This window comes from Glycine soja, chromosome 9 (assembly GCF_004193775.1).
Source record: "Glycine soja cultivar W05 chromosome 9, ASM419377v2, whole genome shotgun sequence".
Taxonomy (NCBI): Eukaryota; Viridiplantae; Streptophyta; class Magnoliopsida; order Fabales; family Fabaceae; genus Glycine; species Glycine soja.
The window spans coordinates 43175882-43189673 of NC_041010.1; the positions used below are offsets into that span (position 1 = coordinate 43175882).

The 13792-nt window shown below is 35.1% G+C and overlaps 1 protein-coding gene across 1 annotated transcript; it reads right to left on the reverse strand.

The window, feature by feature from the left end:
- Positions 1-1355: 1355 nt before the first annotated feature.
- On the reverse strand, positions 1356-8508 carry LOC114425037. The gene is made up of 13 exons (XM_028391763.1): positions 8212-8508; positions 7728-8061; positions 7213-7387; positions 7082-7131; positions 6167-6259; positions 5990-6078; positions 5247-5325; positions 4721-4803; positions 4101-4179; positions 3259-3982; positions 2835-2921; positions 2141-2723; positions 1356-1950 (listed from the first exon to the last, which is right to left on the reverse strand). Exons 1-13 carry the CDS (start codon positions 8241-8243, stop codon positions 1809-1811), a joined length of 2550 nt encoding a protein of 849 aa, XP_028247564.1. The 5' UTR covers positions 8244-8508; the 3' UTR covers positions 1356-1808.
- Between the last annotated feature and the right edge of the window lie 5284 nt (positions 8509-13792).

Sequence of the window (13792 nt, forward strand, 5' to 3'; positions counted from 1 at the left end):
AAGATTTATATTTATCAGGAGTGATGAGAGCATAATTATTAAACTCGACTCATACCGGTCGGGTCAACCTATTGGCTTGAGAATTAGACACCCAACTTATTTAAGCCATCTATTTGATCGAATTCTACATATGAATCACTGCGACTCAACACGACTTGATTAACTCGATATATCATGTATTTTTTAGTTTTTTTTATAGTCAAACAACATCACTTATATTAGAAAAATAAATTTATATCTTCCACTTGTTTTGTTTATAAATTTGCTTATATTTTTTTACCAAACACAACTACATCTTAAAATTTGAGATGATAAAATTAATACGACTCGATTAACTCGATAAATCATATATTTTTTAGTTTTTTTTTACGGTCAAACAACATCACTCATATTAGAAAAATAAATTTATATCTTCCACTTGTTTTGTTTATAAATTTGCTTATATTTTTTACCAAACATAACCATATCTTAAAATTTGAAATGATAAAATTGTTACCAATTTTAATTTTCTCTTGACTAATTTGTATATATATTATTTTATGTTTGTCATTATATAACAATAATATATATTTTAAATTCTAACCTAAGGTTGTTTATATATACTGAATTCTTAAAAACTATGTTGCTTACTCAAAAAAACTTTTAAAAAAGATATGATGATTTACTAGATCGACCCTTAACCTAGTAACCAATATTTCAACCAAGTCGATGACTAGTCCGAATCTAATAACACTAGATAAGAAAGGGAAGAAAATATAAGTTGTAACAAGAGATATGATAAAAAAAAATAGTATTTATGAAAAATAAAAATATATCAAATTATGTCATACTTCCTCCATCACATAATATTTGTCATCCAAGATTTTTTTTACACACATCAAGAAAAAATCATAAATAGATAAAAGATCAATTTTACAAAATTTTATTATTATTAATTTTATATTAAAAAACTAAAATAATAATTATTTGGAAACTTATTTCTATCTTACAGGATAATTATTATTGTAGGATAGGAGTAGAATTGATTCTACTATTTAAAATCATGATAAAATGATGAAAAGGCAGAAACAACTATTTGTCACTTTACATTTACCGTGAAAAAATAATTATTTTTTTTCTCACCATGAATCTAAATAATTTTTGGTAAAACATAGGGGCACAAAGGCCCAGAGGAGAAAAAAAACTACAAATAAATCAGCCAAGGAGTAGAAACTCCCGAAACATCAGCAAGCAACAAACCATGAATCTATTTCATACACATCATTATTAACACATGTTCGTGCTTTGTTCCGTGATACCCAAGCACCTATTTCTATGTGTTGAATCTTAGTGGGTGCCAGTGCAAGTATGAAGGGTGAGAAGGTAGAAGTGAACAACCATCAACTCTAAAAAGTTGACGATAATTTCATCTTTCAAGATAATATCTCAAATCATGAAACCTGGAATTCACAAATATACTACCAATATTAATCATACAGCTAACACGTTGGCCTTAACTAATCTATTCTACAGAAATGGTGAACCTATACATCACAGGTAGGATCTACTTTGAAATCAGATACATGTAGAAAAGGAACAAAAATCTAACTCGCGATCAAGAACCTGCAGCCCAGAAAAAGGACTGAGGTAAATGGTTAATTCTTTCGACTGAAATTTGCTCCAATCAAGAATGCTTCACCCAAAAATCAGCGGCAATGTGAGCAGCTACGAACATAAATTCAGTAAGAGGCCTCAAAGATGAAAAATCTTCAAAGTCAATTAAGAAAAGTATCCACATTAAATGATCACAAAGGGTGGACAAGTTTAGTTCATGTCTTAGATCTCTTCTGCTTTTGAGGAACAAAACGGACCCCTTGTTTCCTGAGTTCCACGTTCTTCACTTTCCCATCGTCTAATGCAACATATAACTTTGAAGTGCCTTCCACTACATCAGTAACCACTCCCTTGTGCCTGGACAAAAATGGGGAGGTCAAAAAGCATAGAAGTTTGGGAAAGAACACATAATAATGAAAGAAACTTCATTTTATATAAAATTATTATTAATATGAACGATGCATCACCCCCTCCGCCTCCTGTGCTATATTAGTATATACTCAGCTTTTCCTCAAGACTTGAACAAAAAGATATAGAAGGCACTAACCAAGAATTGTCAGATGTCTGATGAACTTCAACTCTCTTTCCAATTGCATCATTGCCCAATTTCATTAATATCCAGTTTGCATCCATTATCCCATCCATTGCACTGTCTTGACGTGATTGACTTACACCTTCAGACTCATTAAATGTTGTTTTCTCCTTAAAAGGTGAAGGTCTCTTCCTTTTTGACCTCTGGCCCTTGATTGTCATCTTCTCTTCCTCCTGTTGAGAAGAATTTTGACTTTCAATGCTGGGTTTCTTGAATTTAAATCTCAGTAAAGGTTTGGAGTCTTTTGGCAAAGAATGTGAAGGTGTACGATTATTATTGTCATCTGTCTCATATGCATCAGAGCTGCCTTCTGACTGCTTCCCCAAATATGTCCTTTCACCTCTTGATGGGGCTTTTATTCCAACCTGATTAATCATTCCATCAATACTATGTTTTATCCGCCCATCAGACATATTGCCTCTACCAGAGGTCAGGTTGAATTCAGAAACATCTGGCTTAACTTTTCCCAGCTTAATCAAATTCCCTTCTCTTCCCGAAACCCTGAAAATTTTTGATTGCCCAGAATCAACTTTGTTTCCTGAAAATCACATAAATATAGGTCAGTTTTTATCCAAGACAACTTATTTAAAAATATCTTATAAATCCTCAACTGTTACTCTTTAAACAGAGAGCAATAACAAAAATTTACCTTTACCGTCAATATGCCTAGCTGTGTCATCTTGTCTATCTAATGCAAACTTGTCTCCCTTCCTCCATTGGCTTATATCTTCATTTCCTGAAAGAAAATTTGAATTGGAAAAATCACACAAAAATAAAAGAGGAAAGAAGCAAAACCAAATAAAGCAATCAAACCATTCAAGAACATATACATACACACAAAAAGCAGTTACAAATTATACAATTACTATAAATTTTGTTGCACAATAGTAATTATTTGACAGGATAATTAAATGTTTTCTCCTGGATAATGTGTAAAATGTGTCACTGATTTCATGGGCAGAAAGAAGTAATGTCTGAAAAATCAGCCCCATACCACTTTTACACAAATCACACAATTACAATTTCTCAAGCAAATATATAGTGACAAGAAAAACAAAAAGAAAGATGTATACCATTAACAGTCACTGGATCTTGATCTTTTTGGCAGCTTGAAGTATCAGACCGTGGAGAACTAGCCACGTTAATTTTCCGTGCTCCCAAATTTATAACCAACTTCTTCCCTTTCACATTCTGAGTCTTAAGACTGTGTTTTCCACTTTCCTCTTCACTATCTGGAATAAGTGCCTTGTTGCTTTTAATTCGAACTACTCTGGGTTTCCTCTCTTCATCACTGACCATCACCTCATCAACAAACTTTTGTTTCAAAATCCCTGGCTGATCAATAGGAAAAGATGCTTCAGTTTGACTCAAGCTTCCAGCAGCAGGGGATGAGTAAACATCTGGACCTTCATTTCTCTGGGATTGTATATCATCATTCTTATCATCATCTAAGCTATGCAAAGATTTAATATCACTATGTCCTTCACAACTATTGTGTGTGTCAATTTTACTAGTCATAAATAACTGTGAGTCTTTTTTCTTAGCAGTCTTTTTGCTAGAAGATTTCTTCTTTGGTGAGTCATTGGCCAAATTCTTTAGAGAGAACTTAAAGGAACGAGCAGATTCACTCTTTAGTTTTAAAGGCCCACTATCCTCATCATCTGAAAATGGTGAAATAGAAAATATCTCTTCTTGAGTTGGCAAACCAGCTGCAGCCCTCAAGCTAGCAATCAAATCTCTTTCAGCAATATTCCTTCTCCTCCAAATCTCTCGGGCAGCATCTTCAGGATTCTTGACCTGGAGTGTACAGATACATATAAGGTGGATGCAGAGATTAAAATCTAGGTTTAATCATTCCAGAGATTTTCCATGGGAGACATAAAGTAGTTATATATTGAAGGCATATACTGCATACCTGATAACATTCCCCACGACATGTAGGACATTTATACTGCAAATTCCCATCCAATTGAAACTGGTGATATTTTTCATCACTGCAAAACATTTATTCCAAAATAAGAGTCCAGTAATGTCATTCCCGAAACAGGCAGGGTCCCATGAAGCCGTGATTTATAAAGGTCAGGACAAATCAAAAAGCACAATCATTCAAACAAAAATAATGAATAATAATTTAATAAAAATACTAGGAACCGAAAAACATTCAGAGAAACTAATCTGCCAAAAATTAACAGCGCCTATATCTCAAAAGGAGATTGAGTGCAATTTACTGTACTAAAGTGAGTTTCAATTTAAGTGCATATTGCACAACATGTAAACTATAAAATACCTTCCATTCCAGCCAGCATATTTCAATTGTGCATATTCAACGATCAAAACCCAACTACTAATCCACCGGGCATTAAAGAATTAAGACCAAGAAGTAAAAAAGCAAAGTGTAATCAATGTTTACAATGTAATAAAACAATAGAATGTTCCTCAACATATATATTCCAGAATTGCACATGGAAACAGTCAATAAGATACAGTGAAAGATTGAAAGCAGTCCATCTTCACAAATATGAGGGGTAAACTAACCTGATATTGTCACACTGGCAATGTACCCAGAGCTGGCAACTATCACAACAAACCATAGGTGTTGATTCTGAATCTCTGTAAACCTACAAAATAAGTCAAAAACATACAGTGAACATTAAGAATTCCTGTTCTGCAAACATTGTTTATTTTTACATATAACCTAGTATTCAGTGGGCAAAAACTAAAAGAGATGAGGAAGAGAAACCAAAATGAAAATAACTTATATCCAGATAAGAAAAGCATAATATTTGAGATGGAGGCTGGATGGATACGGGATGATATATGGAAAACCAACACACACGCATGATTGCACACACTTGGTGTCGTTCATTTAAGGTTCATGGTTTAAAAGATCATAAATGAATTAAGATTGTTGTAGATAAGTTCCTTGCAAAATTAATATACACACACAAAGAAGGAAAGAAATTCCCTTTAAGATTGTTCTAGGTACTTGCCCCAACGATAGTAGGGTTTTATTGTATTGTGCAAACCATTCAAGAAAGGAAGATTAGGAAGAGATGCTAACCTTCAAACAAACAGGACAGTAGTTCCCTTTCGTAAACAATCTTCCACATGCATCGCAGTTGGTATATGACATAAACCACCTAAACATTTTTTAAGGAAAGAAAAAAAAGAAAAGAATGATAAGAAGTTAGAACATCCCTCAATTAAAATATGCTGCATCTGCAAGGCAAGGGAGGAATTAACCACCACAGTGCCATGTAAAAAATAGAGACAACAAAAGCTTTAAATTACTTTAAGTAGCCTATTAGGCTTACACATGCCAGACATTTAAAAAAGAAAAACCAGTTACAGTGCCATGTAAAACATAGAGACAGCAAAAGCATTAAACTACTTCAAGTAGCCTATTAGGTTTACACATGTCAGACATTAAAAAAGAAAATCCAGTCGCGTACTACAAAGATGGAGAAGATAAAGTATTTAATAGTTATGAATTAAAAATAAAGGCAAAGCAGTAATTATCATTTCCGAAACTCATTGAGTAACTGCCAATTTCATGGCAATTGTTGATGATATACAGCTATAACATATAAAATAAAGGTAATAATTGAAAAAAATCCAGCGAAAGATTTTTGCTTGGTTTCTACCAGGGATATATGTTTTGACCATAAAACTAACTAAGCATTCCTCTTGCAACATTCCTATGGGCATCAACACAGTCATAATAGATGGGCCGTATCATGGAAACAATGTTAAGCATACCAACACCAGGCATCAAACCAAAGCTAAATTATTCAGAATTCATACCTCACACTTAGTCCATTTCCAGGGACATTGGATCCACAACTGTGACATCTTGCGTGTTTTGTGCACAAATAAGGCCCATTACAAACACTCTGCATTATGTGTTATGAATAATAATAAATAAAATGGTATATATGAAATCAATATTAAGCTCACTAGTAAGTGATACACAGACTCTACCTTGTGTGGAGGTTGAAGACAATAACAGTGGTAAGCACCATCGCACCTTTTGCAAAACATGAACTTACTTGGATCACCAGTCCTTCTGCAAGCCTGGATGAAGCAAAAAAAGCATAAGACTACCAGAACATAAATATTATGCTGGTATCAGCAAATTTTCAACAAAGACATCAATTTATCAAAACCAATGGAAATTCAAGGTGAAGAACATGAGAAAGTAGCTATTCTAAACACTTCACATGGAAACAAGCTGACTTTTAGGGATATTTAGTGGGTGTGGGGTAGAAGGGGATAAGTAACCCTAAAACCAACTGAGTATCGGATCATACACAAAGCAGGTTATTATTAAGTTAATGGTTAAGAATGGAAAAGCATGCCTGAATCATACGGCCACTTAATTACATAATCTCAAAAATCAACTCAATTTCCAGATAAAAATATACATAGGAAACTAAATGAAGGCAGGCATACTAAAGACTATGATTGTACCTGCTATAAAATATGACTTTCTTGTAATTTAAAAAAAATACACAAATAGAAACTTTCCCATTCTGTAATAGTAAAACAAATGTTCTATTTAATTCAATCAAGCACGCAAAACTTAGACTAAACCTAAAACCGCCCCCAAAAAAATATCTACTTTCAAGTCACACAACATTTTCCAAAGTACAGGATATGCAAACCACATAATCAAGCTAATAACATGAAAGATCCGTAGAGTTAAAGCACTGCTGCTCTCATTCTAGTGAGTGCAATACAAAGATACTTTTGCAAAATAGATGAACTAGATTGAGAGCATGACCAATTACAAAGCCAGCAACCATTTTCACATGAGGATTTAGAAAGAAGAGAGCCTTTCCCCCAAACAATACATGAAAAAGTACGAGCCAATTAGCATCGCACACCACTCATTACCTCACAAATCCGGCAAAGAGGACAGGTCCATGAACTCCAATGAAACAAATCTGCCAAAAAGGGACCCATAACATGAGAACATACGGCACTTAGAACCACATTAGCATATACAAACAAATACACCTTCTTACCTCTATTTCGACCCCAACTTCTCAGGCAGTTCCTATGGTACTTCTTACCACAACTTTTGCACGATAGCATCTTCTGAGCTTTCTCACTTCCTTCATTTTCTCCACATTTGCAAATTCGACAATAGCTCCTATTGGCTTGACCCTGGTCGTCTCCAGTAACATTTCCCGGAGTATTCTGCTTAAACAAGCCAGCAGCACCACATCACATTCATTAAGAAAGACACAAAACATTAAAAGACAAAAAATCCACAATTAAAAGCACTTCCTACACCCAACGTAGCACTACATACACAAAGCAACAACAATAATTATCAAAGCTCAAGATCATGAAGATGCCAAAAACTCCTCTAGCTTATCTTTCAACATCAAAATTTCATCAGTAGTGAGCTAAAATCAACAATTAAGACGGAAACAACATGGAATTAATCAATAACGCAAAGTGAGAGCACACAACTCAATCAAACTAGAGCACTAACGACAAACACTCTTAGTCAGGAGAGAATAGGGAGCCTCACCACGACATCGCCGGACTCGAAGCGGCGAGCGTACTCCTCGGCGGCGATCATGGCGGCGGCACCCTTGCGCTGGAGGGCGATGCGCTTGGCCTTCATGGAGGCCGACTCATCGAGCGCGTCAGCGCCGAGAGAAACAACGTCGGATGGAGGAGGAGGAGGCGGCGGCGGCGGCAGAACCTTGGGGACGGGGACCTGCACGGTGGCGTCGTCCCTGCGCGTGTCGGCGAGGAAGTCGCGGAGCGACGCAACATCGTGAACGAAGGCATTGGCGGCAGCGTCGGGAGCAGCGTGGAGAGCGCGCGGAAACCCTAGCGTGCAGAAACAGATTCGGCGACTGCAAACAAAACACCAAAACAAAGAAAGGGAAAGAATAAGAAGAAGAAGAGAGTGAAGCGTTCATATCATGTAATTGAAAAGAAGAGGGAAAAAAAAGAGATAGAGAGAGAGATAGAGAAAGAATAGAACATAGAGAAAGAAGCATTACCATGTAATTGGACAAGCTACGTGAAATGCCATTTTGTGTTGTAGATTTAGATTTCAATTTTTTCGTGTTTGGTTTAGGGGATCGCTCCCCCGCCTTCCTAAAACTAAAATTACTTCTCCTTTTTTATTTTATAAATAAAAATGGAGAATTGGGAAATTTAAAAAGAAAGAAAAAATATAAAAAGAAATAATAAAAAGGGGGTAGTAGTAGGATTGAGAGGGGGGAGTGCTGTAACTAGGCGTCGATTGCTGAGATGAGGAACGAAGGAGGAAAGAAAGACAATATCAATTGGATGCCATGCCTTGCGCCGACCGGGCCTCTATCATTGGATCTATCATCTATACCTCATCTACACACTCAGCCTTTAAATAATAACCTCAGGCCCATTACCATTTTAGAAGATGCTAGGTGCACCCAGTATTATTATTGGTGCACCCAGCACTTAAGCGGAAAATACCTAAATAGCCCTGCCAAATTTTTTAAAATATTTGTACACCCAGCACTTTCTCTTCCTTTTGTGCCTTGTCTGTTTCGCTTCTTCCTTCCGCGACCTCACTTCCTCTTCTTCTACGTGTTCTTGCCGGCGATGTGGTTGTTGATTCTGTTGTGCGTTCTTCTTCAACATTGTTGGCGGCATGGTGGTGGTGCTCTTCACTTGGGCTTTGTGCGTTCTTCTTCTGTTGGTGCTACTCCATCGACGTCGAGGTAAGTGCGTTGTCCCTTTTGCATTTGTGCTTCCATTATTGGTTTAGTAGTGTAGTTTGTAGGATATAGTTGATCCGCATAGGGATTTAGGTCATCCGTAGTTGGTATAGGTTAGGATTTAGATGATCCACAGTAGGAAATAGACTATCTGTAAGGAGTTTTGCCCCGCAACAAGTATACGGATCAACTTGATTCGTAAGCTTGTTACGGATTAAGTTGATCCGCAAGAAACTATACTTTTCTATTCTTTTTAAAAATTGTTTAACTAGACTTTTTTTTATTAAAATTAACATGTTCAATGTTATTTTTTAATTGGCAAGATATATGTGATTTGACTTTTTTGGTCTGTTTTGTTGAGAAAACAAAAAAGAACACATTTAATGTATTTTGATATTTATAAAACTATGTTGTAATCTTAATAATAAATGAGTCAAATAAAACAATTTTTTTTAAAAAAAGTCTAGAAAAAAATTGTTTCCATCAAGAATAAAATTTGGGTAGTATCAAAATAATTTAACCTTAATATCATCACATTAAATACATTAATCTTTTGTACCCAATTACTTGGTTATTCTATTTTACACTGACACCAGTAAATAAGTACTTCAACTTATCAATAAAATATTTTTTTAATAATAAACTGAGAGAAAAATTATTCAATTGATGTAAGATTACTTACAGAGATCGTGGATGCCCCGACAATTTTATATTGTCATCTAATCATAGAATACTGTTTGAATTAATTAAAGATAATTATTTTAAAAGTCAATAAATGATAATATAAAACATGGGTCTAATTTTAAATTTTAGGAAATCTTAAAATAATAGAAAATTATTTATTAGTAAATTGCAAATATCAACTCGTATTTAGTGTTGTTTCAATTTCCAAACAAAAGTAAGAAAAAATAGTTAAAAAATATAATTAAAGTAGGAAATCCTCTTTAGTTGAATAATTAATTAAAATAGAAAAATTATTAATTTCAAATTGCGGTAAAACAATAAAAAAATGACTATGTTAGCAATTGGCATGATTGGCATAGTCAATTAGTCATCTGTTTTCTTATTTTATAACATTTTTTCAAATTAACAAATTATTTTCTTAAGTTTTGCTATTCAACACTTTTTTTTTAAAATTTTTTTACAAAACTCATCCCATCACAATCATACTTAAAAAAATTATTTTTTTAACATTATTACCTAATTGTATATTATTATATATGATAAATTTGTTAATTTTATTTACAATCACTTAAAAGATCATACTCGAAACAATTTTTAATAATTTTTTTACACTAGTAAAGCACAAAAATTAAGTTAATGAAAACCACAACGTTATGTTACTCCTGTAAATTCGCCTCACATCTTTTATCAATATGAATAAATTATTTATTTAATTATCTAATATTTTCTTCCTTTTGATATTATTCACTAATACTACAAGAATAGTTCATGCATAGTCAATAAAGAATTTTTAGCCAACAAACAACTCAAGAAATTCAGTATTAAAAATTTAGATAAAATATATTTTTAATCTTTATACTTTGAAATTGATTATTTTGGTCTCAAACTTTGAAAAAATATGTGAATTTAGCACTTCTTCTTTTATAATTATAGTGCTAGGACTAAATTCACGTAGTTTTAAATGTTTGAGGACTAAAATGCCCAATTTAAAAGTTCAAGGAATAAAAATTATTAAGTTCTAGAGAAAATTATATTATTCATTAAAAAATTGAATTGATATATTATAGGATCGGGTATATATACACAGATATGTCTCCCCCTCATTCTTAGAGATCTAACAAATTTTTCTAACAAATTGTAACAGAAAAATTGAAAGTTAAAATACACGTGTGTGTTGATACTCCCTTTCAAGTTGGAAGATATATATCTAAAGTACCCAACTTGGATATGAGGGATTGAAACAGTGGTCTGTGCAATGCTTTTGTCATAGGATCAACTAATTGGTCTTGAGACTTAACTTGGACCAGGTTGGTGAAGCCAGTCTGAACATGTTCCCTGATAAAATGACAGTCTATATCAATGTGTTTCAAACGTTCATTGCATGTGGGATTTCTTGCAAGTTGTATAGCATATTTACTATCGTAGAAAACAACACTTGACTATAAAGGCATATCAAAAGAGCTCAGAAGTTAGTGTTGCTAAGGCTCTGTATTCTGTCTCTACATATGAACGAGCCACCGTGGGTTGTTTCTTGGATTTCCATGCAATGAGTGATGATTTGAGAAACATACAAATACCGATGGTGGAACGACGGGTGACCCAGCAACTGCCCTAGTCGGCGTGCACATATGCAGAAACCCGCATGGATGATGATGAGGGAAATAGAATACCTTGGCCAGGTAAGGACTTCAAGTACTGCAACAGATGATAAATTGCATGTAGATGAGGAGTTTTCGGCTTGGACATGAACTGGCTCAGGCGATTAACGACAAATGAAATGTCTAGGCGCGAGATTATGAGGTACATTAACCTCCCAGTTAGTCTACGGTACTGAGAGGCATCCTCCAATGGATTACCACCAGTTTCATTTAACTTGTGAATTAGGATCCATAGGGACATATTGAGGCTTTGATGCTATAGAGCCGATGTCAGTCAGGAGTTGCAAAGTATATTTACATTGGCAAAGATGGATGCCACAAGGAGACTTGGCAATTTCCAAGCCTAGAAAATACTTGAGATCACCAATTACTTTGATTTTGAAGTGTTTGGAAAGCACTTGTTGGGTTTCTGCAATCAACTTCTGATCTGACTCAACAATGAAAGTGTTGTCAACGTACACCAGCAATGTGACTATAGTTGCTCCACTCCCTTTGGTGAACAAAGAGTGACCTGTAGGGCATTGTTGAAATCCTTGATCAAGGATGGTGGTGGAGAACTTATGAAACCATTGTCTGGAAGCTTGACGCGGACCATACAAAGATTTTGTGAGTTTACAAACCATGTTATCATTCTTGGCGGGATAACCAAGAGGCATGTCCATGTATACTTCCTCAATCAAATCACCATTGAGAAACATGTTATTTATATCAAGCTGCAACATGTTCCAATTTCTGTGAGCTGTAATGGAAATAAGCACTCTCACTGTCGTAAGCTTGGCAACAGGTCAGAAAGTGTCAAAAAAATCGATCCCTGCTTGTTGAGTGTACCCTTTCGCAACGAGACGGGCCTTGTATCTATCAAGAGAGCCATCTGCTCTATACTTGACCTTATAAATCCATTTGCAACCGATGGTTCTCTTACCTAGTGGTAGAGGTTGAACAACCTAAGTGTTGTTCATTTCAAGGGCCTGAATCTCCTCATTCATGGCTTGACGCCATTCAGGAAATTGAATTGCTTGATGATAGAATTGAGGCTCATAAATTTCTTAGACTTTAAACACATAGTCTTTGTAAGTTGGAGAAAGGTTGTCATACGTGAGGTGATTCTGGATGGGGAAAATGACATTAGAGACGAAGTCATGAAGATGAGTAGGTGGTCTAGTGACTCTAGTTGGCCTTTTCACGTGTGCATTGGGTTGAACATCAGGTTGGGCAAGGTCTGGTTCTATCTCAAGTTATGGTTCAGGTTCAGGTGGTGGTTGATGAGTGGGGTTTGGATCAAGCAACATGTCAGGCAAAGGTCTGGGTACAACAAGGTTTGGAAACGAATCAGATGTTATACATGTGCTTGTGGCAAAAGGAAAACTATTTTCCTGGAAAGTCACATCTCTAGATATAAGGAATTTACGATTGTCTAAATCATAGAGCTTGTATCCTTTGTAACCAAATGGATACCCAAGGAACACACATTTAGTGGCCCGAGGAGTGAACTTATGTCTTTGAGCAGGGACAGTGGCTGCATAGCACAAGCACCCAAACACCTTAATCAAATCATAGGCTGGTACTTTACCATATAGCAACTCATATTGTGATTGGTTCTGCAAATTTGAGCTTGGTGTTCTGTTGATGATGTTAGCTGTCGTGGATACACACCCTCCCAAAAAATAAATTGGCAACTGAGCTTGAAACATTAAAGCACGTGCTACATTCAATAGGTGTTGATGGCGCCTCTCTATTACTGAATTTTGTTGAGGTTTGTTGGGCAAGAAAACTGGTGAACTACTCCTGCATTATGCAAAAACTCAGTCAAAGCTAATTCTTTAGCATTATCAGACCGCATAGCCTTAATGCTTTTGGAAAATTGTGTCTGAACAAGCTTGAAGAAAGCTTGTAATAGATGTGGTGCCTCAGACTTGTTTCTCATCAAATGAACCCAATTGTACCGTGAATTATCATCCACGATTGTTAAGAAATATTTCTTGCCATCATGAGTGTCATGAGGAAATGGTCCCCAAATGTCATAGTGGATCAAGTCAAAAGGTGACTCAGAAAAATTATTATGAGAATCAAAAGACAAACGTTTAAATTTTGGCAGAGGACAAATTAAGCAACAATTAGATAAAAAATCTTTTGGAATATGAAATGAAATTTTATTGCTCAGAATTTTTGGAACATTATCTGATAAATGTCCCATTCGGGCATGCCAAACATTGGCATATACAACATTATTACATTGACTCAAAACAACAATGTGCATGAAACTACACGCATATTCACTGTGTGGTTGGAAGTGGTAAAGAACTTGATGGAGGTTACCCTTGCCAATCACTTTGTTTTGTTGCTTGTCCTGAAGCAAGAAACAGTTACCAGAAAAAAAATACACGAGTTAGTATTTGTGCACATAAAAGAATTGACGGAAATTATATTGACATGGAATTGAGGGATGTACAAAACATTGGACAATTCTATCGAAGGAGTGAGAGTGAGTGAACCAATTAATTTCATATTTATTTTGTAATTATTTGGAAGTGTGACAG

Coding starts and splice junctions, on each gene's coding strand:
- LOC114425037 (XM_028391763.1), bottom strand. CDS start 8,243: ATGGCATTTCACGTAGCTTGTCCAATTACATG. Junction 6,260..7,081: donor CTCTTTGCCGGATTTGTGAG/GTAATGAGTGGT, acceptor TGCTTCATCCAG/GCTTGCAGAAGGACTGGTGA. Junction 2,724..2,834: donor TAGGCATATTGACGGTAAAG/GTAAATTTTTGT, acceptor TGTGATTTTCAG/GAAACAAAGTTGATTCTGGG.